The sequence below is a fragment of the Schistocerca serialis genome, chromosome 3 (assembly GCF_023864345.2).
Source record: "Schistocerca serialis cubense isolate TAMUIC-IGC-003099 chromosome 3, iqSchSeri2.2, whole genome shotgun sequence".
Taxonomy (NCBI): Eukaryota; Metazoa; Arthropoda; class Insecta; order Orthoptera; family Acrididae; genus Schistocerca; species Schistocerca serialis.
Genome location: NC_064640.1, coordinates 117,440,386 through 117,468,204, shown reverse-complemented (window position 1 = coordinate 117,468,204; position 27,819 = coordinate 117,440,386). Strand labels below are relative to the sequence as shown.

General features: G+C 43.2%; 1 protein-coding gene across 1 annotated transcript in view; it reads right to left on the bottom strand.

The window, feature by feature from the left end:
- LOC126470713 (gamma-aminobutyric acid type B receptor subunit 2) overlaps positions 1–27,819 on the bottom strand; it is a gene marked incomplete at its 3' end in the record, with an annotated part of 200,555 nt that overhangs the window by 72,175 nt on the left and 100,561 nt on the right. The window contains exons 4-6 of the mRNA XM_050098714.1: positions 5,055–5,288; positions 2,203–2,263; positions 235–469 (exon numbers count right to left, since the gene is read on the bottom strand). Of these exons, the coding sequence (XP_049954671.1) occupies positions 235–469; positions 2,203–2,263; positions 5,055–5,288 (530 nt within the window). The remainder of the gene's footprint in view (positions 1–234; positions 470–2,202; positions 2,264–5,054; positions 5,289–27,819) is intronic.

Genomic DNA, 27,819 nt, shown 5'->3' with positions numbered 1-27,819 from the left:
AATGCAATAAGCAGATTCAAATGGATGTAGGTTTCAGTGGTTGGAGATAAGAGGCTTGCACAGGATTGAGTAGCATGGAGAGCTGCATGAAACCAATCTTCGAACTGAAGACTACAACTATATCACAGCCATATTACTCGATACTAACATGCATTACATAAATCCTGACAGTTTCACATCCTGAAGTAACAAAAAGCATCCAATAATAGTTAACATAATGGAAACTGTACGTACCTCTGATTTCTATATGTGATGTTAATGGCCAGGAATGTAATGGCCATTACTATACCTATGGAGGACGCTGACGCCAGCAGAGAATAGATAGTAATGTTCACATGTGAATGTTCAAAGATCTGAACTGTTCGATCTTTCGGAGGGTACTTGCCATGCCATTTTATTGGATGCCCCCTTGTTAAGTCTAACTGTTCTGTGACGCCATTGAACTCACCAACTTTTACTTCTGATCCATCTGAAAAATAAATAAAATAACTTTTTTCTCCGTGGGGACGATAAAGCAACCACATACGTTCTCCTACATTTTATTTTTTGTAATGGGTCTCCAGTTATATAATGATAAATTTTTGTTAATATCCAGTGCATAACAGCAAGTTATTAGTTAGCCTAGCAGCCGTCGTAACTCATAGACCGGTTTCGGGATTGACATAGAGGTTAACGAGGTAGAAAAATCAGAAAAGACATGACAGTTATTTTTATCAGTCTTAAAAGCTAAGTAACTATTGTGATGAGCTTAGTCTTCGTTATGTTAATCAGACTGCACATTATCTATTATGTTATTCTTTTTCCTGGTCTTTATCCTGCATCTTCAGAGGATAAGCATGTTAATGATTGAATTTGGCAGTGTTAGCAGTAGATGGTGTCTGCATGCCCTTCCTGTAACTGCCCCTTTCTTGCCTCTCCCCAACCCTCTCCCCACGATCGGAATTTGTGTACTCCAATTGTCTGCATCTTTATGTATGTCATGTGAAAGTGTGCAAATGCTTTCTAAATGTTTGTGAATCGTTTAATTCAGGCAAAACTTGCGTACCAATTCAGTATTCACCTATTTGTATGTAATAAACAGGCTTAAAGCTATATACAGGCTGGCCACCACACTGGCCTTCATTGTTAATCCGTTGGGCAGTTTCGACCTGGGCCAGGCGCACCTAACCGAAACCTGCTAGTGGTCTGCTAATGCATGCAACTCTTCAGGTTGGTTAACATTTCCTAGCATGTGTGAGACAGTTAGTTAAATAATTATTAATCAAGGGCTAATTCAAAAGTAATGAATGAATGTTATTTGTACATTACTGAGGGAATAAAATGAGAGGTGGAAAATAACTGTACTTCATTCTGATAACAGTGAACAAAAGAAAATGACTATGTCAATGGACCACTTTCATAAAATTATGATGGATGATACATATATTAGAAACTGGAAGTTATGGGTATACTTTTATAAAAACATCCTATATTGGACTTTTCAATGCTTAAAACTTCGAAATATGGAAAAATATGTTGTCTCACTATAATACTAACCGAAATCTGTTTCAACATTATTACACAATTGTCTTATTTAAAGCTTATATGTTCATTACAACTCTACAAATGACATAATCGTAATTATCATTATAAGTAATGTACTGTAATGCTGAATTGCTTACAAAGCAGGTGAAGACCCCATTAGAAATTAATATGATGAGGGCAACTCTTATTCTGAGTTGCATTTGGGATGAGTGAAGAGCATGGGAACAATATAGACAGAAAGAGAAGATGTTCCTAAAAAATATTATTACATATTTTGGTTTAGTGTATAAGTCTAGAACAATGTTCTGTTAAAGCTAATTTAGTATCCTGGCCAGATTGACGAAAGACATACTGCATATGGATATTGGCGCATAAAAATGAGAGTATTGTGATAAATAGCAGCCTAAAATGAAACCACAATATTGCGAAAACTTATTTGTAAAGGTACACAGTAAGGTAACACAAAAATGAATTTAACACTATATTTTAATCAAACTTCGCTTGTCAGATGCCTTAAGCCAACATTTCACACTACTAACTCTCCACACCAAGCTTATTTCACTTAATACATTTAACTACAGGAGATAAAAACATTTAAGAGCAAAAATGAAAAATTAAGCACCCCATAAAGTTATTAATCAGAGATATGTAAGATGTATAGTTCATTGATGAACTTACTTTGAAATTGTTTGAGCAATATATTGGCTTTCCTTTCGTTGTGATAGAATCTGACAGGTCCCTGCAAAATAAAATGAAACTTCCAGTAAGGAAAACCACTTTAGATGCTGATAATCATCTGTGTTAATTTGTTGTTATGAACATTCTGTGTGAGTATGAATGTAACACATATTTTACAATATATGTGTAATAAATCATCCAGTGCAGTTCATGGTGTTCTGCCACACTGTAAAGTCTCTCAGGCAATTTATCAATCATAGATACTCTTTGAAATGTGCAATATATATGCCTTAGAATAATGTATTTGAATCAAAGGTACTTTTTTGGTCTTATATTATTTTCAGTCATATAATTGTTGTTATAAGTGATATTTTAACATCTGTTCTTCAATATATTAATCTAACACTCCAAAAATAGATAAGAATAGTCTATTATTTCTCTTTAATTCATCTTCATATCAATGACTTGAAAGAGTTTCCAAAATCTTGTTATACAGGAATAGCTAAGGGCGGTCATAAAAAACCAATTTGCTGCCATATTCCTATCATGTGTATCCTTGTCATCAGTGGACAGTACCTTTTCTTTATTATCATTATTATTACTGTTATTGTTGTTATTATTACTATTTCCTGCCTCCTTGCCCCATGTGCATCGATTAATGTATTCATTATTTGTGTGACAATTTGTTCTCAGATATTTAATGGTGATTTTGGTATATTTTGAAATTACTCCTTCACAATTCGTTTGAGAGTTCGTCTTTTATTTCTTACAAACATATCTAATTTTCTACCTTTCAAGAGCAGTTCCCATTTCATTAACTTAATAAATATTACCAATGTCACTTTATGTTCCTCTCTATCTCCCAAACACTTATATGCAGAAGTTATCCTCTTGCTAAAATGGTACTACTTATAGGAATAGAGGTTAAGGACCTGTTTGTGATAATTCTGAATAACAGTTAATAAATTATGAGAGTCAGTTATGTTTAAAGACTGTCATATACCTTTCTCTTTAGACTTAGAAAATTATTTCAAACTGTCAAAACTCTGGATGATTAGTCCACGGCCTCTGCAACTATCACAAGCAATGTAAGTATCTATTTTTCCAAAATCGTATTTCAACAATCACTCCTGTACAAAATTGCCAAATAAGAAATACTGCGTGAGCTAACTGGACTGTTCAGTGTTTTCGATAAAGCATTAAATTCTTCTATACTTCTCACAGTAGAAATCATGAGGTCAGACCACTATGTGACATGAGTAAGAACAAAATTGTACCTTGAGAACATTTCTTGCTACTATAATTTCCGATAAGGAGAAATTCAGATTCAGTTGTAACATAAAACTGATGAAATTGCCACTCTCCACATGATACAATCATTATTGTGAAGGAAATCGATAAAGAATCCATGGGAAAATAGTAAATGATGTTTTTGTTAAGGTTATTGACAGGTTTTGCACAAAATGACTAGCTTCACACTGCGAAAAAGAACGACAGTCCAACCAATTTTCTTCTAACTTTCTTCTAACAAAAGAATACCCATCTGCTATCAATGTAGAGTCCGACCAAAAAAATAAATGATAAACAATGTGGGAAGTTTCAAGTTTTTGGTTGTGCATATTAATGAAAGCTTAAATTGAAAAAAATAAATCATTTGGTGGCTTGCTAAAACAATTAGGTTCAGCTTCTTTTGCCATAAGAATAATTGTCAAATGTAGGGTAATAAAAACAGGGAGTTAACATGTTTTGCATATTTTCATTCACTAATGTCTTGAGGGATAATATTTTGGGGTGACTACTCACTTAGGCTAAAAGCATTCATTGCTACAAAGTAAGTAGCTAGAGTTATATGTGAAGTTAACATGCGTACATCTTGCAGGCTCTGTTTAAACAGTTCGGAATATTAACGACAGCATTGCAGAACATTTATCCACTCTAGAAATTGGTTATTAACAATCCATTGCAGTCTAAGAATAATAAAGACATTCACCAGTACAGTATTAGGAGGACAGATGGCCTGCACTTTCCTCTAGGGAATTTAACTTTGGTACACAAAGGAGTGCAATACTCAGCTTTGAAACTCTTTGATAATCTGCCCTAGGAAATGGAATATCTGGCAAACAGCAGAATTGTTTTCAAATATAAATTAATGTTGTTTCTCGTTAACAACCTATTTCGTACCATAGAAGAATCCTTGAACAGAAATAATTAGTCATAAGAAACCCATGTCACCAGTTTTCTTTCTTCCCTCACCGCTTATGGGTCCTCTAATCATTTTTGAAGTACGCTCTTTATGATTACTGCTGCCAAATCCCACAGTCTAAATACACAATTATTACCATATTATCATCATCATGATCTTCATAATGGTTATTCCCTAACTTTAACCTAACTGATAGCTTATATCACTTACACATTTTCATAGTGTAATTTTAGTCTTATACACAACATTTGAAAGCACCCAGTATTGTACTATACTTACGTTGTTGTTGGTTTTGTGTTAATCAACATCTGATTGCATATTTTATGTTAGCAAAGGTTTTATAAGGTGTCTGATTAGTGTCATAAAGGGCTCATTGATCTAATTTGACCAGGCAAAGCGAATGGATGAATAAGTAAATGAACGGGAAAGTATATTTACATTTCTGTGACAGACATAAAATATCCAACAGAATCTTGCGAAGGAAGGCACTGTGTTGTATAGCTTAATTTCGTTTTGAGTTTGGCATTAATTCTGTTTCTTTTAAAACAAAGAAGCTGGCGACAAAATTAGCCCAAAGTGCGCCTGAATAGAGAGCTTGTAATCGCGGTCAGAAATTCTTATTGCTAGTGGATAAATGTTGTGGACTAACGGTAACGCCTTCGAAGCTGGTGTTGCGAAGAGCTTCGAGGAAGAGCTGCTCCCAGAGTGGGTCTCGGTAACGGAAGTCGACAACGGTCTGGTTCTTGCGGAAGTGCCGGATGCGGTGAGCTACGTGCTGGATGGCTAGCGCCACCGCCCACACGCCGTCGTAGGTGTAGCCGTGGAAGCGAGAATACTCGTTGCCTCGCCGAGAGTCGTACTCCAACTGGTACTCTTCCGCTGTCTGTTAAAAAAAAAAAAAAAGCAAAAAAGCAAAGACATCTCGCTTGTTTCCGCCAGCATGGTTTCTGTAACACCCTTGCAATAAAAAAAATCATAATTATAAGTTAGACATCGTTCTCAAATGTTGTTCATTCAGTGAAGTCCAGACGCATTTATTACTGTGATAAATGTGTGTATTACAAAATTCAAACTGCCGTCTGCTTCACATCTCCTGTGCAGCAAGCTACGTAATTTTAAGTTATTGGCTGTGTTTTTCTTACTTGTCACTTCTTTTTCCGTGTGTTTTTGCTTTTAGGAAGCTTTAATTTTCGAGTACCAGTAACAGTGTTTGTTTTGAATACAGTCCAGAAACAGTTAGTGCTTATTTTCATTGTTTCCAACAATAAGTGTGTAGTAACCACAGTTTAGTTAGCTATCAGTCGCCTTTAGTGAATTAGCAGTCTAGTTAAAAGTTGATTACTTAACTCTCTACAGTAAATTGTTGATCTCTTAGGATGGATAGGTTGTGTGACTGCTGTGTACGGACGCAGGAGGAGCTGTTCACTGTTCGCGAACAGCTGAGCGTGTTGATGGCCGCGGTCAGCCGTCTTCAGGCTGCTGCCTCGGAGTGTAGCGGCAGTGGAGAGTCTGGTGCGTCGGATGGTACACCCCAGGTGTTACATGCTTCACCCACTGTCCCTGCTATCGCGACATCTTCGTGGGTACCGGGCGCGTTTGTGCCACCCTCTCCCCAAGGGGAGTGACGGGTTCAACGGCGTTCGCGTCGCACGAGGCGGAGGGTCAATGTGGAGGCTGGCCGTGTGGCATCGCCCGCTCTGCCTGTGAGTGGATATGTGGCCGCTCCTTCAGCAAGGACCGAGGAGGCACACAGGGGGAGTGGTTTATTAGTTATTGGGAGCTCCAACGTTAGGCGGGTGATGGAGCCCCCAAGGGAAATAGCGGAAAGGTCGGGGAAGAAGGCCAGTTTTCACTCTGTCTGCTTACTGGCGGGTCTCATCCGAGATGTGGAGGAGGCCCTGCCGGCGGCGATAGAGAGCACTAGGTGCACTCGACTGCAAATTGTTGCTCATGTTGGCACCAAGGACTCCTGCTGTCTGGGTTCAGAGGTCATCCTCAGTTCATACAGGCGGTTCGCGGAGTTGGTGAAGGCGGAAAGCCTCGCTCGCGGGGTGGAATCTGAGCTAACTATTTGTAGTGTCGTTCCCAGAACCGATCGCGGTCCTCTGGTTTGGAGCCGAGTAGAAGGCTTAAACCAGAGGCTCAGACGATTCTGCGGAGATCTGGGGTGCAAATTTCTCCACCTCCGCTATCGGATGGGGAAATGTAGGGTCCCCCTGAATAGGTAAGGCGTGCACTACACGCTGGAAACGGCTACAAGCGTAGCGGAGTACGTGTGGAGTGCACATGTGGGTTTTTTAGGTTAGAGAATTCCCTCCCTGGGCCCGACAAGACGCCTCCTGAGAAGCGACAAGGTAGCTGTAGGCAAAACGCAACAGGGAATGACAATATTAATGTGGTAATAGTAAACTGAAGGAGCGTCTGTAGAAAGGTCCCAGAACTGCCCTCATTAATAAACGGTCACAATGCCCACATAGTATTAAGGACGGAAAGTTGGCTGAAACCAGATGTAAACAGTAATGAAATTCTAAACTCAGATTGGAATGTATACCGCAGAGACAGGCTGGACAGTGAAGGGGGAGGCGTGTTTATAGCGATAAAAAGTGCAATAGTATCGAAGGAAATTGACGGAGATCCGAAATGTGAAATAATTTGGGTGAAGGTCACTGTTAAAACAGGCTCAAACACGGCAATATAGGCCCCCTGGCTCAGCAGCTGTTGTGGCAGAACACCAGAAGGAAAATGTGGAAAATATTTCAAGTAGATTTCCCGACGATGTTGTAGTTCTGGATGGAGATTTTAAATTATCAGATATAGACTGGGAGACTCAAACGTTTATAACGGGTGGCAGGTACAAAGAATCCAGTGAAATTTTTTAAAGTGCGTTGTGTGAAAACTACCGTGAGCAGTTAAACAGAGAACCGACTCGTGGCGATAACATATTAGACCTTCTGGTGACAAACAGACCCGAACTATTTGATACAGTTAACGCAGAACAGGGAATCAACGATCATAAAGCGGTTACAGCATCGATGATTTCAGCCGTAAATAGAAATATTAAAAAAGGTAGGAAGATTTTTCTGTTTAGTAAATTTGACAAATAACAGATTTCAGAGTACCTGACGGCTCAACACAAAAGTTTTATCTCAAGTATAGATAGTGTTGAGGATCAGTGCACAGATTTCAAAACCATCGTATAATATGCATTAGATGAGTATGTGCCAAGCAAGATCGTAAGAGATGGAAAAGAGCCACCGTGGTACAACAACCGAGTTAGAAAACTGCTACGGAAGCAAAGGGAACTTCACAGCAAACATAAACATATCCAAAGCCTTGCAGACAAACAAAAACTACACGAAGCGAAATGTAGTGTGAGGAGGGCTATGGGAGAGGCGTTCAATGAATTCGAAAGTAAAGTTCTATGTACTGACTTGGCAGAAAACCCTAAGAAATTTTGGTCGTATGTCAAAGCGCTAGGTGGATCAAAACAAAATGTCCAGATACTCTGTGACCAAAATGGTACTGAAACAGAGGATGACAGACTAAAGGCCGAAATACTAAATGTCTTTTTCCAAAGCTGTTTCACAGAGGAAGACTGCACTGTAGTTCCTTCTCTAGATTATTGCACAGATGACAAAATGGTAGATATCGAAATACGTGACAGAGGGATAGAAAAACAATTAAAAGCGCTCAAAAGAGGAACGGCCGCTGGACTTGATGGGATACCAGTTCGATTTTACACAGAGTACGCGAAGGAACTTGCCTCCCTTCTTGCAGCGGTGTACCGTAGGTCTCTAGGAGAGCGTAGCGTTTCAAAATATTGGAAAAGGACACAGGTCATCCCCGTTTTCAAGAAGGGACGTTCGAACAGATGTGCAGAACTATGGACCTATATCTCTAACGTTGATCAGTTGTAGAATTTTGGAACATGTATTGCGTTCGAAGATAATGACTTTTCTGGAGATTAGAAATCTACTTTGTAGGAATCAGCATGGGTTTCGAAAAGGACGATCGTGTGAAACCCAGCTCGCGCTATTCGTCCACGAGACTCAGACGGCCATACACACGGGTTGCCAGGTAGATGCCGTACTTCTTGACTTCCGCAAGCCGTTTGGTACAGTTCCCAACAGTCGTTTAATGAACAAAATAAGAGCATATGGACTATCAGACCAATTGTGTGATTGGATTGAAGAGTTCCTAGATAACAGAATGCAGCATGTCATTCTCAATGGAGAGAAGTCTTCCATAGTAAGAGTGATTTCAGGTGTGCCGCAGGGGAGTGTCGTAGGACCATTGCTATTCACAATATATATAAATGACCTTGTGGATAACATCGGAAGTTCACTGAGGCTTTTTGCGTATGATGCTGTAGTATATCGAGAGGTTGTAACAATGGAAAATTGTACTGAAATGCAAGAGGATCTGCAACGAATTGACGCATGGTGCAGGGAATGGCAATTGAATCTCAATGTAGAGAAGTGTAGTGTGCTACGAATACATAGAAAGAAAGATCCTTTATCATTGAGCTACAATATACACTCCTGGAAATGGAAAACAGAACACATTGACACCGGTGTGTCAGACCCACTATACTTGCTCCGGACACTGCGAGAGGGCTGTACAAGCAATGATCACACGCACGGCACAGCGGACACACCAGGAACCGCGGTGTTGGCCGTCGAATGGCGCTAGCTGCGCAGCATTTGTGCACCGCCGCCGTCAGTGTCAGCCAGTTTGCCGTGGCATACGGAGCTCCATCGCAGTCTTTAACACTGGTAGCATGCCGCGACAGCGTGGACGTGAACCGTATGTGCAGTTGACGGACTTTGAGCGAGGGCGTATAGTGGGCATGCGGGAGGCCGGGTGGACGTACCGCCGAATTGCTCAACACGTGGGGCGTGAGGTCTCCACAGTACATCGATGTTGTCGCCAGTGGTCGGCGGAAGGTGCACGTGCCCGTCGACCTGGGACCGGACCGCAGCGACGCACGGATGCACGCCAAGACCGTAGGATCCTACGCAGTGCCGTAGGGGACCGCACCGCCACTTCCCAGCAAATTAGGGACACTGTTGCTCCTGGGGTATCGGCGAGGACCATTCGCAACCGTCTCCATGAAGCTGGGCTACGGTCCCGCACACCGTTAGGCCGTCTTCCGCTCACGCCCCAACATCGTGCAGCCCGCCTCCAGTGGTGTCGCGACAGGCGTGAATGGAGGGACGAATGGAGACGTGTCGTCTTCAGCGATGAGAGTCGCTTCTGCCTTGGTGCCAATGATGGTCGTATGCGTGTTTGGCGCCCTGCAGGTGAGCGCCACAATCAGGACTGCATACGACCAAGGCACACAGGGCCAACACCCGGCATCATGGTGTGGGGAGCGATCTCCTACACTGGCCGTACACCACTGGTGATCGTCGAGGGGACACTGAATAGTGCACGGTACATCCAAACCGTCATCGAACCCATCGTTCTACCATTCCTAGACCGGCAAGGGAACTTGCTGTTCCAACAGGACAATGCACGTCCGCATGTATCCCGTGCCACCCAACGTGCTCTAGAAGGTGTAAGTCAACTACCCTGGCCAGCAAGATCTCCGGATCTGTCCCCCATTGAGCATGTTTGGGACTGGATGAAGCGTCGTCTCACGCGGTCTGCACGTCGAGCACGAACGCTGGTCCAACTGAGGCGCCAGGTGGAAATGGCATGGCAAGCCGTTCCACAGGACTACATCCAGCATCTCTACGATCGTCTCCATGGGAGAATAGCAGCCTGCATTGCTGCGAAAGGTGGATATACACTGTACTAGTGCCGACATTGTGCATGCTCTGTTGCCTGTGTCTATGTGCCTGTGGTTCTGTCAGTGTGATCATGTGATGTATCTGACCCCAGGAATGTGTCAATAAAGTTTCCCCTTCCTGGGACAATGAATTCACGGTGTTCTTATTTCAATTTCCAGGAGTGTAGCAGGTCAGCAAGTGGAAGCCTGGGAGTAGACATTAGGAGTGATCTAAAATTGAATGACCATATAAAATTAATCGTAGGTAAAGCAGATGCCAGACTGATAGTCATTGGAAGAATCTTAAGGAAATGCAGTCCGAAAACAAAGGAAGTAGGTTACAGTACACTTGTTCGCCCACTGCTTGAATACTGCTCACCGGTGTGGGATCCATACCAGATAGGGTTGATAGAAGAGATAGAGAAGATCCAACGGAGAGCAGCGCGCTTCGTTACAGGATCATACAGTAATCGCGAAAGCGTTACGGAGATGATAGAGAAACTCCAGTGGAAGACTCTGCAAGAGAGACGCTCAGTAGCTCGATACGGGCTTTTGTTGAAGTTTCGAGAACATACCTTCACCGAGGAGTCAAGCAGTATATTGCTCCCTCCTACATATATCTCGTGAAGAGACCATGAGGATAAAATCAGAGAGATAAGAGCCCACACAGAGGCATACCGACAATCTTCCTTTCCACGAACAATATGAGACTGGAATAGAAGGGAGAACCGATAGAGGTACTCAAGGTACCCTCCGCCACACACCGTCAGGTGGCTTGCGGAGTATGGATGTAGATGTAGACGTAGATTCATAGTAGTACACAGGAAACAAAATTTTGATTCTGTAACTGGAAAACTAGCCGGAAATCGCTTGAGAACTTTCTAAGCTAAACGGCAGCTTTGAAAATGGGGACGTTCTCGAATACAATTGTTTGTAGTATGAACTTCTATCTGGACATTATACGACGTGAGAGCCTTGAGATACTGAAAGTACCAAAATTAAACGTTGCTGGGTGTGTGTTGTATGATTGGTTTGGCTGATACATATATAGGTACTTAGAGTTATTGTAAGAATTCTGGGAAGGTTCAGTGCACCTACAAAGGAGAGTGTGTGCAAGGGTGAAGTAGAGCTTGTTTTCCTGAACTGTTTGAATGTTTCCGATCCACACCAAGGAGACACGCGAATGAATTCAGATCGTGGTATTATGTGTTACCCGTAGGTTATGCCAATGTAAGAATATTAACCAGATGCTGAGAAATCTTGTATTGCAATTACGGTGACGTTTTTTTTCTGACACGCTGTTGGCAAGTCAGTAGAACTAATATTCGAGGGGGACGGAAAAGGTTTCCGTTGCCTCACTCTTATACCTAACGCAAGCTTCATATGAGCAATATTAGAAAGGTTACGAAACTTGTGGTGACATACTGTCATTTACTGGAACAGGCAAAGGAATGGTGAAGAGTAGTAGGACTTACACTCCGCAAAGAGCAACACAGCGACTTCCGGATTACAGAAGGTGAAGCACAAAGCTTTTTCATCTTATATATCTAGCGAACCACCTCACACGAACCTCGGACCTTGCCGAGGTGGGATGATTTGCGTGCTTCAAAGGCACACATAGCCGTACCTTAGGTGCAAAAAACAACAGACGGATATTTGTGGAGAGGCAAAATAAACATGTGGCTCCTGAAGAGGGACAGAAGCATTTTCTGTCGTTGCAGGGGGTAACTGACTGATCTGGCTTTATAACATTACCCAACATCGCCTTCCTGTGCGAGTACTGCGAACGGCTGAAAAAAAGGGAAAGCTACAACCGTTATTTTTTCCCGAGGGAATGCAGCTCTACTGTATGGCTAAATGATAATGGCATCCTCTTGAGTAAAATATTCCGGTGGTCAAAGAGCCCCTTATTCTGATCTCCGGGCAGGACAGACTACTTGCGAGAATATCGTCATCAAGGAAAACAAAACCGGCAGTCTGTGGGTCGAATCGTGGAATTTCAGATTCTTTAATTTCATAGGTATGCTGGAGAATTTAAAAAAGAAAATGGGTAGGCTGAAGTTAATTATAGCGAGAATTAGTGAAGTTCAGTGGCATGACGAACAGGACTTTTCGTCAGGTGAGTGGAGGGTTATAAATTGAGAATCAAACTGGGGTAACGCAGAAGTAGGTCTAATAATGAATAAGCAAACAGGAATGCGGGTAAGTTTCTACGAACAGCACAGAGAATGTATTGTTATAGCCAAGATAGACACGATGCCAACACCGACCGTAGTAGCAGAAGTTTATAGACCAACTAGCTCTGCAGTTGATGTATGATGAAATAAGAGACATTATTCAGACACAAAATTGTTAAGGCTTTCGTGGCCACTTGTTGACAAAGTGCTTAGTGGTTCCAGTCGGGGGTTCTTCGGCCGACGTTCTTCTGATGGCTTTTCTGACGTTTCGCCAACACGAGTGGCTGGCGTTTTCAGAGTTTCACCCTTCATTGCTGATGGTGGACTGGAGCCGAGCTCGCGGCCGCAGACTATATATGTACCTGGCGTGATAACGTCCAAGAGCTTCTCTGCGGTCATTTCCGGTGCGGTTCTGTGCTTGGTACCTGCAACGGTTTTTCGCTGCAGGGAAGTCAGGATCCGTTTAGCTTCTTCTTTCTTGTTGAAGCTATTCTTGTGTTTGTGTATTTCTATAGCTTCTCTGACTAAGCGGGTGTGATAGGTCTTCTGCACAGCTAGAACTTCTGTTTCTGCGAATTTTACTACATGGTCGGTCTCACACAGCGTATGATCTGCCACGGTCGATTTCTCCACCTGCCCCAACCTGCAATGTCGCTTATATTCTGTGATCCTGGTGTTGATTGATCGTCCAGTCATTCCAACATAAACTTTTCCGCATGTGCATCGTATGCGGTAAATTTCTGACATTGCAAGTGGGTCCCTTTTATCCTTTCTCGATCTGAGACACTTTTCGATCTTATTTGTCGGTTCGTAAATAGCCTTAACGCCGTGTTTGCGGAATATCGGCCGATTCTGGTCGTCACTCTGGGAATGTATGTCAGAAAGGCCGTAACCGACATTTATTTTTATGATTTGCCACTCTGCCGAGTGTTTGATACTGTTACACTTATAATATAACTTGTGGAGTTCCCATTGCTCCTCAGAACACTTTCCAGGTGTTGCATTTCGCGTCTGAGTGCTGCGGCTCACATATTCGTCTTTCTAGCGTTACGAGCGTATTAATCATGCCTCTTTTATGACTCGAGTGGTTTTTGATAGTTTGTGTAGGTATCAGGCTGTGTGTGTCGGTTTTCGATACACGTTGTGTCCCAGGTTTTCACTGTCCCTTGTGACCAGCACATCTAAAAATGGTAGTTTTTTGTACTTTTCTGTTTCCAAGGTAAATTTTATGTTGGTATGGAGACTGTTCAAGTATCTTAGGAATTCACCGATCTGTTCCTCACCATGGTTCCACACAACGAAGGTATCATCGACGTATCTGTCCCACACCCTAGGTTTATAAGGTGCCAAGTACAGTACCTGTGCTTCGAAATGTTCCATGAAGAACTTGGCCACCACTGGACTAAGAGGACTACCCATGGCGACGCCTTCCAGCTGTTCATAGAAATTGCCATTCCACGTGAAATAGCTCGTGGGGAGACATGCATGGAAGAGCTCTGTGCTGTCTTGCGGGAAAATGGAACCTGTTTGCTCCAGAGTGTCACTGAGTAGCACTTTCGTAAACAAAGAAACAACATCAAAGCTGAACAGGATGTCGTTTGGTGCAAGTTTCAGTTTCTTCAGCTTCTGAATGAAATGTCCGGAGTCCTTTATGTATGTGTCAGTCTTCCCCACGCGAGGCTGGAGCAAAGATGCGAGATGCCAGTTATACGCTGGTGAGCCAGGAGCACTAACAATCGGTTTTAACGGAACGTTGTTCTCACGGATCTTTGGTAATCCATACAGCCGAGGTGGTAGGGCCTCTGTGTTGCGCAGGTTCCTCTGCATGTCCGCCGGCAGAAATGAGGCCTTGGTTAAGCGATTTGTATTCCGTGTGATACGCAGATTCGGATCTGTGCTTAGTTTTCGGTACGTCGTCGGATCTAATAGGTCCCGGTTCTCATAATCCTCCACTTTCATTACGACGGTCGCATTTTCCTTATCAGCAGGCAGCACCAATATGCTCTTGTCGGCTTAAGATTCTTAACAGCTTCTACCTCTTCTTTTTTCAAGTTTCAAGGAGGTTGTTTTGCTCGGCACAGCATCCTGACTGTTACAATGTGTATTTCCTCTGCTCTTTCACAAGGAAGGGTCGCAGAGCACGCGCTGTGTGAAACCTACCACGTATTGAAATTCGCCGACACGGAAGTTCTGGCTGCAGAGAAGAGCTATTACACCCGCTTATTCAGGGAAGCTATAAAAATACAGAAACATGAGAAGAGCTTCAACAAGAAAGAAGAAAGCCTTCCCGTGCTGCAGCGAACGACCGTTGCAGACAGCAAGAGGAGAACCGCACCAGAAATGACCGCGGAGAAGCCCTAGAACGTTGGCGCGCCAGGTACGTATAGCCCACGATCGAGAGCTCGGCTCCAGTCCACCACCAGCAATGGAGGGTGAAACTCTGACGATGCCAGCCACTCGTGCTGGTGAAACGTCAGAAAAGTCATCACACGAACGTCGGCCGAAGCACCCGAGACGGAAGCCATTATTCAGATAGTTAAGGGAGATAAAAATTTAATTGTGATGGGAGACTGGAACTCGATAGTGGTAAAAGGAAGAGAAGGAAAAACAGTAGAGAATGTGGACTAGGGGAAAGGAATGAAGAAGGAAGCGGTATTGTACAATTAGATAGAACGTAGGTTAATCATCTCTTAGACTTGGTTTAGGAACAATGAAAGAAGGTCGTATACGTGAAAGATACTTGGGGACACTTGAAGGCGTAAGATTGATTATACAAGAGCGTGCTGAAATTTTCTATGTGAAAACTCTTGAAGTTCTTTGAATAAAACAAACGTTATTAACAGTCTACATCTTTGGTCTTCATGTCTACAAATTTACTTCTCCACATAATCACCCTGGTGATGGACACTTTTCTTCCAACGAGAGACCAGTTTGTTGATACCGTCACTGTAGAACGCTTGACTTTGTTGACGGAGCCACAACCTCACCTCTGCTTGCACAGCTTCACCACTATCAAAGGAAAGTCCTCTAAGGTGTTTGTTAAGCTGTAGAAACACATGAAAATCGGATGGGACCAAGTGGGAACTGTATGGAGGTGAACGATGACAGTGAACCCAAGTGCACTTACTATGTACCTACATGATGTTTAGTTTGACGTTGATAATACATCAGAATATTTTATGAGCTGAAGATGACAGTAGTCGAAACCGCTCATAGTATATATATATATATATATATATATATATATATATATATATATATATATATATATATATATATATATAGGGTGTTTCAAAAATGACCGGTATATTTGAAACGGCAATAAAAACTAAACGAGCAGCGATAGAAATACACCGTTTGTTGCAATATGCTTGGGACAACAGTACATTTTCAGGCAGACAAACTTTCGAAATTACAGTAGTTACAATTTTCAACAACAGATGGCGCTGCGGTCTGGGAAACTCTATAGTACGATATATTCCACATATCCACCATGCGTAGCAATAATATGGCGTAGTCTCTGAATGAAATTACCCGAAACCTTTGACAACGTGTCTGGCGGAATGGCTTCACATGCAGATGAGATGTACTGCTTCAGCTGTTCAATTGTTTCTGGATTCTGGCGGTACACCTGGTCTTTTAAGTGTCCCCACAGAAAGAAGTCACAGGGGTTCATGTCTGGCGAATAGGGAGGCCAATCCACGCCGCCTCCTGTATGTTTCGGATACCCCAAAGCAATCACACGATCATCGAAATATTCATTCAGGAAATTAAAGACGTCGGCCGTGCGATGTGGCCGGGCACCTTCTTGCATAAACCACGAGGTGTTCGCAGTGTCGTCTAAGGCAGTTTGTACCGCCACAAATTCACGAAGAATGTTCAGATAGTGTGATGCAGTAATCGTTTCGGATCTGAAAAATGGGCCAATGATTCCTTTGGAAGAAATGGCGGCCCAGACCAGTACTTTTTGAGGATGCAGGGACGATGGGACTGCAACATGGGGCTTTTCGGTTCCCCATATGCGCCAGTTCTGTTTATTGACGAAGCCGTCCAGGTAAAAATAAGCTTCGTCAGTAAACCAAATGCTGCCCACATGCATATCGCCGTCATCAATCCTGTGCACTATATCGTTAGCGAATGTCTCTCGTGCAGCAATGGTAGCGGCGCTGAGGGGTTGCCGCGTTTGAATTTTGTATGGATAGAGGTGTAAACTCTAGCGCATGAGACGATACGTGGACGTTGGCGTCATTTGGACCGCAGCTGCAACACGGCGAACGGAAACCCGAGGCCGCTGTTGGATCACCTGCTGCACTAGCTGCGCGTTGCCCTCTGTGGTTGCCGTATGCGGTCGCCCTACCTTTCCAGCACGTTCATCCGTCACGTTCCCAGTCCGTTGAAATTTTTCAAACAGATCCTTTATTGTATCGCTTTTCGGTCCTTTGGTTACATTAAACCTCCGTTGAAAACTTCGTCTTGTTGCAACAACACTGTGTTCTAGGCGGTGGAATTCCAACACCAGAAAAATCCTCTGTTCTAAGGAATAAACCATGTTGTCTACAGCACACTTGCACGTTGTGAACAGCACACGCTTACAGCAGAAAGACGACGTACAGAATGGCGCACCCACAGACTGCGTTGTCTTCTATATCTTTCACATCACTTGCAGCGCCATCTGTTGTTGAAAATCGTAACTACTGTAATTTCGAAAGTTTGTCTGCCTGAAAATGTACTGTTGTCCCAAGCATATTGCAACAAACGGTGTATTTCTATCGCTGCTCGTTTAGTTTTTATTGCCGTTTCAAATATACTGGTCATTTTTGAAACACCCTGTATATATATATATATATATATATATATATATATATATATATATATGTGTGTGTGTGTGTGTGTGTGTGTGTGTGTGTGTGTGTGTGTGTGTGTGTGAGATCACGACGGACCTGTAAAATAAAGTGCCAAAAATATGATCACTGACTCATTTTCAGGCTTTATGTCTTCAGTTGATGGCATTGTCACGCCGAAGAAGAGCGTGCTCTACATGTGGACGAACTCTTCGAATTCGAAATCCGATTACAGCATACTGTTTCTCACGCAACGCCTGATAACCAAAGTAAGAGCCTACGGAATATCAGACCAGCTGTGTGGCTGGCTTGAAGAGTTTTTGGCAAACAGAACACAGCATGTTGTTCTCAATGGAGAGACGTATACAGACGTTAAAGTAACCTCTGGCGTGCCACAGGGGAGTGTTATGGGACCATTTCTTTTCACAATATATATAAATGACCCAGTAGATAGTGTCGGAAGCTTTTCGCGGATGATGCTGTAGTATACAGAGAAGTTGCAGCATTAGAAAATTGCAGCGAAATGCAGGAAGATCTGCAGTGGATAGTTACTTGGTGCAGGGAGTGGCAACTGACCATTAACACAGACAAATGTAATGTATTGCGAATATATAGAAAGAAGGATCCTTTATTGTATGATTATATGATAGCGGAACAAACACTGGTAGCAGTTACTTCTGTAAAATATCTGGGAGTATGCGTACGGAACGATTTGAAGTGGAATGATCATATAAAATTAATTGTTGGTAAGGTGGGTGCCAGGTTGAGATTCAATGGGAGAGTCCTTAGCAAATGTAGTCCATCAACAAGGGAGGTGGCTTACAAAACACTCGTTCGACCTATACTTGAGTATTGCTCATCAGTGTGGGATCCGTACCAGGTCGGGTTGACAGAGGAGATAGAGAAGATCCAAAGAAGAGCGACGCGTTTCGTCACAGGGTTATTTGGTAAGCGTGATAGCGTTACGGAGATGTTTAGCAAACTCAAGTGGCAGACTCTGCAAGAGAGGCGCTTTGCATCGCGGTGTAGCTTGCTGTCCAGGTTTCGAGAGGGTGCGTTTCTGGATGGGGTATCGCATATATTGCTTACCCCTACTTATACCTGTAAAATTAGAGAGATTCGAACGCGCACAGAGGCTTTCCGGCAGTCGTTCTTCCCGCGAACCATACGTGACTGGAACAGGAAAGGGAGGTAATGACAGTGGCACGTAAAGTGCCCTATGCCACACACCGTTGGGTGGCTTGCGGAGTATAAATGTCGATGTGATGATGTAGTTACGTTATTTATAGCCATGTTACACGCTACTGTTCTGAGCCCTCTAGCGGCGGAGGGCTGAAAATATGTAGACACGAAGATTAAAGGTGTAAAATGTTAATAACGTTTGTTTTATTTAAAAAGCTTCAAGAGTTTTCACATAAAAATGTGAGGAGATTACTTTTCAGCACGCCATCGTGTAATGGTAAGAAAGAGATTCAGGAATCCGATGTTAAACTGAACGACATTTCCAGGGGCAGATGCAGAGTCGGATGGTAATTTGTTGAGGAACTGTAGATTGAAACTCAAAAATTGTAGAAAGGAAGGAAATTAAGGCGACTGCTGCTCGACAAGTTGAAAGAACCAGAGGCTGTTGAGAATTTCAAAGGGAGCATTAGACGACGACTGACTGGAACGGTAGAAATGAGTGTAGTAGAAGATGGATGGGTAACTTTGAGAGATGAAATGATGAAAGCAGCAGAAGATCAAAGAGGTAAAATGACAAGACGTGGAAGAAATCTTTGAGTATCGCAGGAGATACTGAATTTAATTGATGAAAAGAAAAAAAAAAGAAAAATGCTGCAGATGAAGCAGGGGAAAGGAAATAAAGACGTCTAAAAGATGATAGTGATAGAAGGTGAAAAATCGTGAAGTAGGAATGGCTACAGAACAAATTCTAGGCTATAGAGGTAAAGGTAGGATAAAGATAGGTACCGCAGACAGGAATACTAAAAAGACCTTTGGAAAAAAGAGAATCCTGTGTACGAATACCAAGTACTCAGATGGAAAGCCAGTACTAAGTACCGAAAGGGAAAGTTGAAAGATGGAACGAATATGTAGAGGGCTACACAGAGGAAATGAACTTCAAGACAGTTTTGTAGAAGAAGGAGGGGAACTAGGTGAATACCAGGTGTGCGATATGATACTACGAGAATAAGTCAACACCACAGGAAGACCTAAGTCGAAAGAAGGCTTCTAAATTAAACGAAATTGCATCAGAATTGTTGAGACGTTTAGGATATCCTGCCGAGACAAACTATTCTACCTACTGTGAAAGACATAGAAAGCAAGCGCAGTACTCTCAGCCTTCAAGAAGACAATAATAATTCCAAATCCAATGAAAGCAGCTGCTGAGAGATATGAATTACGTAACTATGAGTTTAACAAATCATGGTTGCAAAATATTTACACGAATTATTTACAGAAGAATGGAAAAGCAGAAGTCCACCTCGGGGCAGATCAGTTTGGATTCCGGCAATGTAGGAACACGCGAAATAATAAGGACCCTACAGCTTATCTTAGAAGATAGGGTACAGGGAGGCAAACCTACGTTTCGTATACTTAGAGAAAGCTTTCTGCAGCATTGGCAGGAATACATTCTTTAAAATTCTGAAAGTAGTAGGGGTGAAATACTGGGAGCGAAAGGTTATGTATAGCTCGAACAGAAACCAGACAGCAGTTATAAAAGTCGAAGTACAGGAAAGGGAAGTAGTAGTTGAGAAGGGAGCGAGACATGGCTCTAGCCTAGTTCTGGAGCCATCAGTAAAGCAAGCCAAAGAAAAATTTTGAAAAGGAATCAAAGTTCAGGGAAAAGAGATAAAAAATTTGAGTTTTGCCGATGACACTGCAATTCTATCAGATACAGCAAAGGCCTTGGTAGAGCAGTAACTTGAAAGGAATTTTTAAGATGAACATCAACAAAAGCAAAAGTGAAGTAATTAAATATAATCGAATTAAGTCAGTCGATGCTGAAGGAGTTAGCTTAGGAAACGAGAAACTAAAATTTTTGATGAGTTTTGGTATTTGAGCAGCAAAGTAACTGATGATGGCTGAAGTATAGGAGGATATAAAAGGAAGATTGGCAGTAATCAGAAAAAACATTTCTGAAAAAGGAGCATTTATTAACATCTAATCAAGTGTTAGGAAGTATTTATGAAGCTATTTGTCTAGATTGTAGCCTTGTACGGTAGTGAAACGTGGACGATAAGCAATTCAGACTAGAAGAGAATAGAAGCTTTCGAAATGTGGCGCTGTATACCTCGCAACAAATCCTCTTTTTTAGACACTAGTTCCACTAAACTTTATTAAACTACTCCGAAGATTGATACACAACTGGTCAATCATCTCTCGTCTTGGTGAATCATTATAGTGTTGAGAACAGTTAGAACACCCTGGGGTGCATGATTGAACTTAGTGCAAGAAGAACAAAAAATCTTAATTTTAAATGCAGTTTACTGCTTAAATAACTCCCGCATGTGCAGTTCTTTGTCCACGTCTTGGGAGATGGTCAACGGTATGATGTATACACCAAAACGATACCAAAAATAAGAATTTGGTGACTTCATGAACAAAACGTAAAGCAAAAACTTAGTGTAGATGTCAGCTATATACAGGGAGTATCAAAAGGTATGCTACAAGACGTGGTGTTTACTACATGGGTTCCAAGTGAGCATGTTTTGCTAATAAACGTATAATAGGAAACACTGCTTTCGCATGCCAGCGTCTCTGAAATATGGAGGAGGGTGTAGGTTGTTTAGACCACACAAGATATACAAGGAGTCGGGGCACACAGCATGTCAGTACTGCGCTGCGGGTTGCATATCCCCAAGAGCACAAGGACCATGACAACACAAACAAAACACGAAACAGCAGAGCCCGTGTTATTAAGATGTATGGTGCAATTTTACTTTGGACAAGCATGCATGTCCGACACATAGCATCGCACTTCTTAATAACACAGACACTGCTATTTCGTATTTATTCGGCATTACCAAGGCCTCGACACTCACTAAATATGTCCTTCGTGGACGGGGATGTACGCTATGTACGAGTGCAGCTTGTGGCACATGGACGACGACATACGTAGGTTTGGGTCTGGTTGGGATTCGTGCTCGGATGGCCGAAGCGGTTACGGTGACTACTCGCGTAAAGCGGGAAATACGGGTTCGAATGCGGTCCGGCAAGAATTTTCACTGTCGTTACTCCACTACACAGCCGAATGTGGTTCATATTTGCAACTTCGAATACATTTCCTACAAGCAAACCAGTATGTGTCAGTACAGCAATTGAAATAAGAAGCCATATTGTAGAGGGCAACTGTCCGCAGCTCGTGGTCGTGCGGTAGCGTTCTCGCTTCCCACGCCCGGGTTCACGTGTTCGATTCCCGGCGGCGTCAGGGATTTTCTCTGCCTCGTGATGACAGGGTGTTGTGTGATGTCCTTAGGTTAGTTAGGTTTAAGTAGTTCTAAGTTCTAGGGGACTGATGACCATAGATGTTAAGTCCCATAGTGCTCAGAGCCATTTGAACCCTTTTTTGTAGAGGGCAATTACCAACGCCACCACTATCTCACTGGGTGCTCGTCTCGCCGACAGAAGGCAGCAGCAGCAGCGTTTCTAGGGGGCGCAACCAGCGCCGATCTATTTGATTCTGTCTCCTCACGTGGTCGCAAATAGATTGCGAGCAATTCATCCGCCCGCCAGTGCTTAACTCTTGCCCCGGCTTGCTTCCGGCAGTTGCTTGCAGGCAGCCAGCCAACCTGGGATCTCCGCCTTCCGGAGCTACGTGCAACTGCCAGCAAATCCTCGTCCAGGCAACTCAGAGGCTGACCTCTCGACGCTCGGGAGTCACGGAATTTGGTATCTTGTCTAGTATTGTGTTTGTGTAAGAGACAGTCGTCTCACCGGGTGGCACTTAAGACTTCTCGGTGAACAGTTAAACTTTGACTTGAACTATTAGCAGTGTTTAATTAAACAGAGACTTCTGATGATTAACTGTTTTTTGTGTTCTTGTGAATTTGTGTTCCAAGACGAAGAAGACTGAATTTTTGTTGCTTGCAATAAACTCGTTATTCATTGTCTAAATGGGTTTCTCCGCACCGAACCTAGCGTAGGCCACTTTAATTGGTCGTGAGGTTTTCTTGTGAATCTGCTGTTGACTCTAGTGCTGTATCCCAGGTAAATCGTGTTTCTGCGTGTTTTTTCCCACATACGTGGTGTGCTTATGTTAGATTTTTGTTTTAGTACGTCCACGGCCACTACGGTATTATTACTTCTGCAAAATATGCAACAGGCTCTGCAACTGGTACAACCGGTGGTCTCAGATTGATTCCATGGTTAACTTCGCCGCATGCCTAGTACGGAATTTCATCACTCACAGGATCTCACTCGAATGCAGCAGTGCACTTTCTTTGTTGTCGTACGTAGGGGCCGAGGTCTATCTCCTCTTGCAACAATGAAGTCCTGAAGAGGATTCGCATGCTATAACTTAAGGACATTTGAAAACTTGGTTGTTGGACTGTTTTGGTTGGTTGGTTTGGGAGAGGGCACCTAACAGCGAGGTCATCGGCCCCATCGGATTAGGAAGGTATGAGGAAGGAAGTCGGCCGTTCCCTTCCAGAGGAACCATCCCGACATTTGCCTGAAGGGATTTAGGGAAATCACGGAAAACGTGAACCAGGATGGCCGGACGCGGGTTTGAACCGTCGTCCTCCGAATACGAGTCCAATGTGCTAACCACTGCGCCACGTCGTTCGGTGGACTGTTTTGATTTAGAATTTCATGTGGCAGCTGCTAGACACAAAGTTTTCAGTTGTTGTAAGCGGAACAGACAATCCTGCGGGGATTGTGCAGCACAATTGCAAGGAGTTCCCGAGATTGCCATCTTCAGCGTCCCAATACTAAATGCGAACAGTTTTATGCCGAATAATTATGTGAAGATAACACTACAGTACGATATAGACGTTTTTCTTTTTCCTGTACTTTCTATTTCCTTGATTTCTACTTCATTTTCTTGGTGCATTGAAGATTTACTCTAGCATGAGTTTTGTAACTTTTTATATTTGAAAAACTTTGTTTCTGCTTACGTCAGGGAGTTGCTATGAATGAAATTACTGTTTTCATTTTTCTGGTGCTGTGTTTTCGCACGTTTATTAACATGATATTTTAATATATTCTTCATGAACAGAATATCGTGAAGTAGTAATTTTATATGAAATAGTATATCGATGTATTCGGAATTTTTAAAAGTGTGCTCTTAAGCGATATGTGTTCTGTAAACACATATCGATGGATCGATAATGAAAAATATCAACAGAGAGCCTGAGAGTGAGAACAGATTGGGATAGTCGTGGTTTGTGAGTGCAAGTATACTGTGTCAGTGCCCGACGTTAAATAGCTGTTTGATCGGTGATACTCTTTTGTGATTTCGGTGTGTGCTGTGGACAAGGAACAAACAAGCAATCACGTAATGTTGCTTATCATTTGGAAATACTACTCAGTACATTAGTCTTAAAATTATGATGTGCAGATCGCTGAGCCGCATCAGTGTTATACGTGTAAGATTCTGACTGTAGACAGCATGGACTATTTAGTGCGTACTGCTGCCTGTCGAACTGTACTGGACATACGGTAATGAATAATCTCGTCGTGACTGACATTCAACACATTAATCATGAGGGTACGACGTGCCCATCGCCTAGCGTTTGATCTGAGTATACGGTGACTGTTGTGTACAGCACGGGCTGTTTGGCGCATACCGCGGTTTATTTAATCAAATTACAGATATATCAATGTAGAAATGTTCACAGCCACAATCGAGCGGGAAATGAAAGTTCAAAGCCGTGCCTGTAAATGACTAACAAACGTTATGAGTTCGGAATATGTAACGTGTATATTAAATGAAGCGTGTCTTACCTACGTCACTACATGTAAATACGCTAAATGAGAGGATTCTAGATTCATCACGCGTTCCTGCTGCATCCACAACGACCGGATTCGATCAGCGGGACCCGCAAGGCGGCGATAATTACTGGACTACACGTTTCTGGTTTATGAACCAACAACGACGAGGTCGACGACCCGCCGGCAGCACCATCTAAGTGGAGACTGCGTTAAAAAAATGATAAAAATCTCAACCCTAGTGAATTATTTCTATAAATAATGCTGTAAAGAATATTTGTAAGAGTCATGTAGGTTTCTCATTATCAAGGGTTTTCACGTAACTGCAATATACCACACTAAGCTGCTCTTTTAAGTAACATTCAGAATTATAGTCAAAATCTGTTTAGTCATTAAATCATTTTTTATTATAGACGTTGCAATTTTGCAATCCCGTTAACTTCTGACTCTGTCCTCGTTCTAGCAAATAACTGCCATTGTTATCATTGAGACTAAAGTTATTTTTTATTTGCTTTTAATCTCTTATGCATAGTATTTGTGTTGTCTGCGAGTGTTATTTTCTGTATTTGCATGTTGGCTTGTTTTTGAGCAAATTCTTATGTGGTTTACTGTCCTGTGATGAGCAGATACGTGTGTTGTGTAGTGCCTGCCATTACGTTAACAGACAGGAGCCCACCACAACTTGTCAGTGTATTTGGTAATCTACTTTGGTAGGAGAAACATTTTTGATTTTGGCAGATGTGTGATGACTTGAAATTGTTCAAACATTAGTTAACGTTATGTTTTTCTGAATGTTGGTTGCGTGTGTGGGTGTAATATTCAGTTCATCCTGTGAAAAGTTCAATATTTTTGATTTCAGTTACTTCCAAACCTAAGTGTGTTAGATATTAGTGAAGAGATGTATAAAGATTTCTCCATTTTTCTTAGATAACCGCGGTGATTCCTACTTAGATTAATATTCGAGGGGATCTGTTCCATCACAGTTAATTATAGATTAGAGAAATGGTTCTACTGCATTCTCCAGATGAGGTGATTCGGAATGAACTGCTCATACTGAATGTCCCATGGTTAGCGGTATGCCTCCCCATCATCCAGGCTTTTGAGCAATCAGTCAGGTCCTCATCGGGCCCACAAGACTCGTTGCAGGTGTTTGCGCCTATCCCACGCATAAAGTCCAACTGTGCCCCCACGCTCCAGCTGGCCCAATCCATCGAATAAGTCTCCCCCTAGACGGGACGTCGCGGGAAATAGTCACACCCAAACGTTACCCTCAAGTAGTCACACGTCAGTGCCAGCAATGCCAATTTCGCCAGGCAAGTGTATAGACTGTGCTATAACGTGGCATAAGGCAGAGGTTTGCCAGAACTCCCTCAAAATGAATGTGGATAGTATCTGAATGGATGCCTTGGATTCTGATTCGGATGAGGCAGACTATGTACACGGCCTGAATGTCCTCCATATCCAGGCTGTACTGCCCATCTCCGATAAGCTGTTGACGTTAGAAGAGGCCATCAATGCCAACCATTCAAACAGATGTCGTGGATTCGGCCACATATAGGCACCTTGGTTCACTACCACTCCAGCCATTTTCCAAGCAGCTTCGTAGCTAGAGAATGACACCACGGCTGTCAACAGCTAGTTCAGTGCTCAGATTTAGTATCAAGCATCATCCCCGGCAGCCCACATCTCAGTCATAAACTCAACGGGGTCACTAACATCTTGGGTTTAGACCGTCGCTTGTAGGTCACCAGTGGACCTAGTCTACCATGTTATCCAGTTTGTGAAACACTGTTGGCTGGCAGATCGCAAATTCATCAAGCACCCAAAGATCCAGGCATAATGGCAATATCGACATGAATTATTCACTCTCATTGGCAACCTATTACTGCGCAGAGGTAATGGTCACACTAGAGTCACCATCCCTAAGGCACACCACAGTGCAGCATTGACATCGCTCGACCAAGCTCATTGAGGACAGTTGTCACCAAATGGTTGGCTCGACAGTATGTCCTCTGGAAAGGCACCGAAAAAGACATCAAACGGATGATTGTGGTATGCTAGACACCCCAAATGAAGCAGGTAGCCCCTTTATATCGATATTTCCCATTGCTGGAGGCAATGTCTCTGTGGCTCCAGATTCATATGGATTTTGCCAGGACCTCTCTGGGTTGCTCTTTCTTCAACTTGGTTGATGCAGGAATCAAATTGTCCTATGTCTCTCGGATGCAGTCGAATTCATCAAAAAAAGTAACACATGCCTTATCAGGCAATTTTTTCATAGAAGTGTCTCCAGAAACTATTGTCCCACATCATCAGAACTTCTCCACTTTGGTGAAGAGAACGACATCACTTTGGCCAATAGCCACCATCCTGTACAGCTTTCAATGATCTGAAGGAAAGCTTTGTCCGTACTTTCAAAACCAAATGGCGAAGCTCCACTGGGATATTGGTATCTAGAGGCGCTTACCTTGTTTGTCACCCCATACTTTTCCACGGGAAAGGAAGGGTAAATCCCGGCAGAAGCACTGCATGGTCGACTGAAGCGGTTCCAGTTCTTCATACTCCATCCCACCACTCGCACACCCTCTCATCACGTCCTCAACACCATCGCTATACACTTTAGGACGACATTTGGCCACTGGTGTTTTCCGGGGGCCATCAACATTTTCTGCCAGTTCACGTCACACGCCTCTTGTGCAGGGCAAGGATAAAAGCCAAACTGACAGAGCATACCCACTGTCACAAGCACCTAAACCAAGTTCGTCCTCGCAGGACTCCGGTTGCCCAGCGGTGGATTTATCCTCGATTATCCTCGATTTGTGCTCTAGATACGATCTCCCAGCACCCGGGAGTGGTAGCCACCACTGCCGACTGCCCCGAGATTAGGACCTGACGGCTACAGTATTCGTAGATACCAGTCTCCCGGCTGGCACCCTTTTCACTAGCTGATACCCCCATCCCCATGGACGTCGACAGCAGCCCACTGGGATCGCTATTTCCTGTGGACACCAGCAGCAGGAACACCGACTTCCTGGATGCCCAGATATGCCAACATCTCTCCTCTAGGGGGAGTGGGATACTACCTTAGGGCCCATAGCTCTCCAGACCGAGCGAGGTGGCGCAGTGGTTAGCACACTGGACTCCCATTCGCGAGCACGACGGTTTAATCCCACGTCGGGCCATCCTCATTTAGTTTTTCCATGACTTCCCTAAACCGCTTGAGGCAAATGCCGGGATGGTTCCTTTGAAAGGGCATGGTCGACTTCCTTTCCCATCCTTCCCTAACCCGATGATACCGACGACCTCGCAGTTTGGCCTCTTCCCCCAAATCAACCCAACCCCTCCAGTATGATGGTAGTCAACCATGGTTTGCGAATGGCCGAGAGTGCAGGATCACAACAACATAAACAAAACAGTGTGTGTCTGTATGGCAGTGACAATAACAAGCCATGTTAAGGTGAACAAATCCAGAAGCCAACACTATGACACCAGGCGATCGTCTCCCCGACAGAACGCAGCCGCCATGTCGATGGTTCGCGGGTAATTCATCCTCTCGCAGTACTTAAGTCGTCGACCTGGCTCGTATCCGGCACTTGCAGCCAGCCAGTCACTCCGGGATCGCCACTTTCCAGAATTATGTGAAGCCGCCAGCAAGTCCTTATCCTAGCAGCGTAGAGACTTGGCCTCTAGACG